Here is a 2289-nt window from a genome sequence, read left to right on the forward strand (position 1 = left end):
TCCCTTTATAAAGTCAAAAGTTTGTCCTGAGGTCATGCCATTTTGCTTTGTCTCTTCTGACGTCACATGAGGTTAGTCATGCGCAGTTACCATCCTCTAGCTATTACCAAGTTGAGCATCACATATAAAATGAGACTCCTTTTCGTCAGACTCCTTTATAACAGGCTGGGAAGTCCGCAGAGGTATTACTGTAAAAACATCTGAGCTTTATTTGACTCTTTGATCCATTTAATGTTAATTTACTGAATTTCATTGTTCTATAGACAATCTTGATGCACAATGCTTAACCTTTCATGTTCTCTCTTTTTTTTTTTCCAGAAAGTTGTGTTATTAAAAGATGAACGTGTCACTGGTGGGTAACATCACCCAACCCAAGATTTTGCGGGACAGCTTCAGCACGGCGGTGGCTAAGAATGTGATAGTGGTTAGTTTGTGCATCTCCATCAACTACATCAACGGCACCCTCATCCACACATTCATCAAACATGACATCTTCAACGGAAACCCTCGGTACATTCTCTTCATTCACATGGTCTTCAGCGACATGATTCAGCTGATGATAACAGTCCTACTTCATGTGTTGAGCTACATTGTGTTTACTATCAATGTCTCTTTCTGCTGTGTTCTATTGATGAGCGCTATGTTCACAACGCTCAACACACCGCTGAACCTGGCCGCCATGGCTATAGAGCGCTACATCGCCATCTGCAACCCTCTGCATCACTCTCAGATCTGTACCGTACCTAAAACGTACATCCTCATCGGACTAATCTGGAGCCTGAATGCCATCCAGGCTCTTCCAGACCTGTTCGTCCTGTTGGCTGCACAACCGCCAACCTTCTTCTACAGCAATATCTTCTGCTACAGAGATTATCTGTTCAATAACCCATATATGATAGAGAAGAGAAAATATGTGTATATCATTTACCTGGCATTTGTCGGGCTGACTATAGTGTACACTTACATAAAGATCATGTTTGTTGCAAAGGCCACAAGCTTGGATGCTGGCAAAGCTCGAAGCACCATCATCCTGCATGGGATCCAGCTTCTGATGTGCATGCTAACGTTTGTCGGGCCCTTCCTGGACAATCTGCTTCCGGAAATGTTTCCTATGTTCATTCTGGAGATGAGATTTTTAAATTATTTAGTCATCCAGATAATGCCCAGGTTTGTCAGTCCTATTGTGTATGGCTTGAGAGATCAAACATTTTGTAAGTACCTGAAAAGATACTTACTGTGTACAATGTTTGAGATGAGGAGGACAATTAAAAACTCCCCAACCCAATAGGAATTTGGCGAAAGTTTCTGATAAATTCATATGAAGGTTCACTATGTGTGTGAATGGAAATAATACTGGTGTACATATGCAGCCGTAAAAAAAAAAAAATGTTGTTGGTTTAACTTAAAAAAAAATAAGTAACCTGGCTGCCTTAAAATTTTAAGCTCATTGAAATGGAAAAAATGAGTTATTACAATGAAGGAGATTGATTTAATCATCAGAAACTCGAAATATTATGTTATCTGAACTATATAAATTATTATAAGTTGATCTGAGAAAAGATTACAAATCATGAAAATATTTTTCTACAGTGTGCAAGCATATAAAGTAAAAAGGAGTGTATGCATGGCAGCTGTATGTGGCACTTTACAGATGTAAAATTGTGAATGGTAAAAGTCCCTTCATGAAAAAGATAACACACATGACTAAATCTGCAGTTTCAACCAAAATAAGTGTTTCATGTTTCATTCACGGCAACTGCACTGTAAAAAAATGTGTTGGTTTAACTTAAAAAAAAATGAAGTTTTAAGCTAATTGAAATGGAAAAAATTGAGTTAATACAATGAATGAGACTGATTTAATCATCAGAAACTCAAAATATGAACTACGTAAATTATTTAAGTTGATTTGACAAAAGAAAAAATGTTGTGAAAATATTTTTTTTACAGTGTGCCTTTCATAAAGCTCCTACTACTTTTTCTTCCCATTCAGTTCAATACATATGTCTAATCTTTAATCCATCTAAACTTAATGGTTAATCAATGAATCATTTGGTAAACCTACAGATTTCTATAGATATTGATTCTATGGACAGTTTCTGTACAACTTGTTAACAATTTTCAATAACTAAATGTAAGGAATTATTTTTACATGAGTGATTTATAATAACCAGAAAACAGACTGTGTAACATCAGATTGACCAAAGATGCATCAGGGGAGGCAAATACATCAAATAAAGCATTTTACATACAGTAACAGCGTATATATTCCATATTACAGAATCAGTATGC

General features: G+C 36.3%; 1 protein-coding gene across 1 annotated transcript; it reads left to right on the forward strand.

Moving 5' to 3' along the window:
- The first annotated feature begins 337 nt into the window (after positions 1-337).
- LOC120494062 (odorant receptor 131-2-like) lies at positions 338-1288 on the forward strand. Its single transcript, XM_039693157.2, has one exon. The coding sequence runs from the start codon at positions 338-340 to the stop codon at positions 1286-1288; it is 951 nt and encodes a 316-aa protein (XP_039549091.1).
- Positions 1289-2289: the final 1001 nt, after the last annotated feature.

Source organism: Pimephales promelas, chromosome 8 (genome assembly GCF_988280905.1).
Source record: "Pimephales promelas chromosome 8, fPimPro1.hap1.1, whole genome shotgun sequence".
Lineage (NCBI taxonomy): Eukaryota > Metazoa > Chordata > Actinopteri > Cypriniformes > Leuciscidae > Pimephales > Pimephales promelas.

Coding starts and splice junctions, on each gene's coding strand:
- LOC120494062 (XM_039693157.2), top strand. CDS start 338: ATGAACGTGTCACTGGTGGGTAACATCACCCAACCCAAGATTTTGCGG.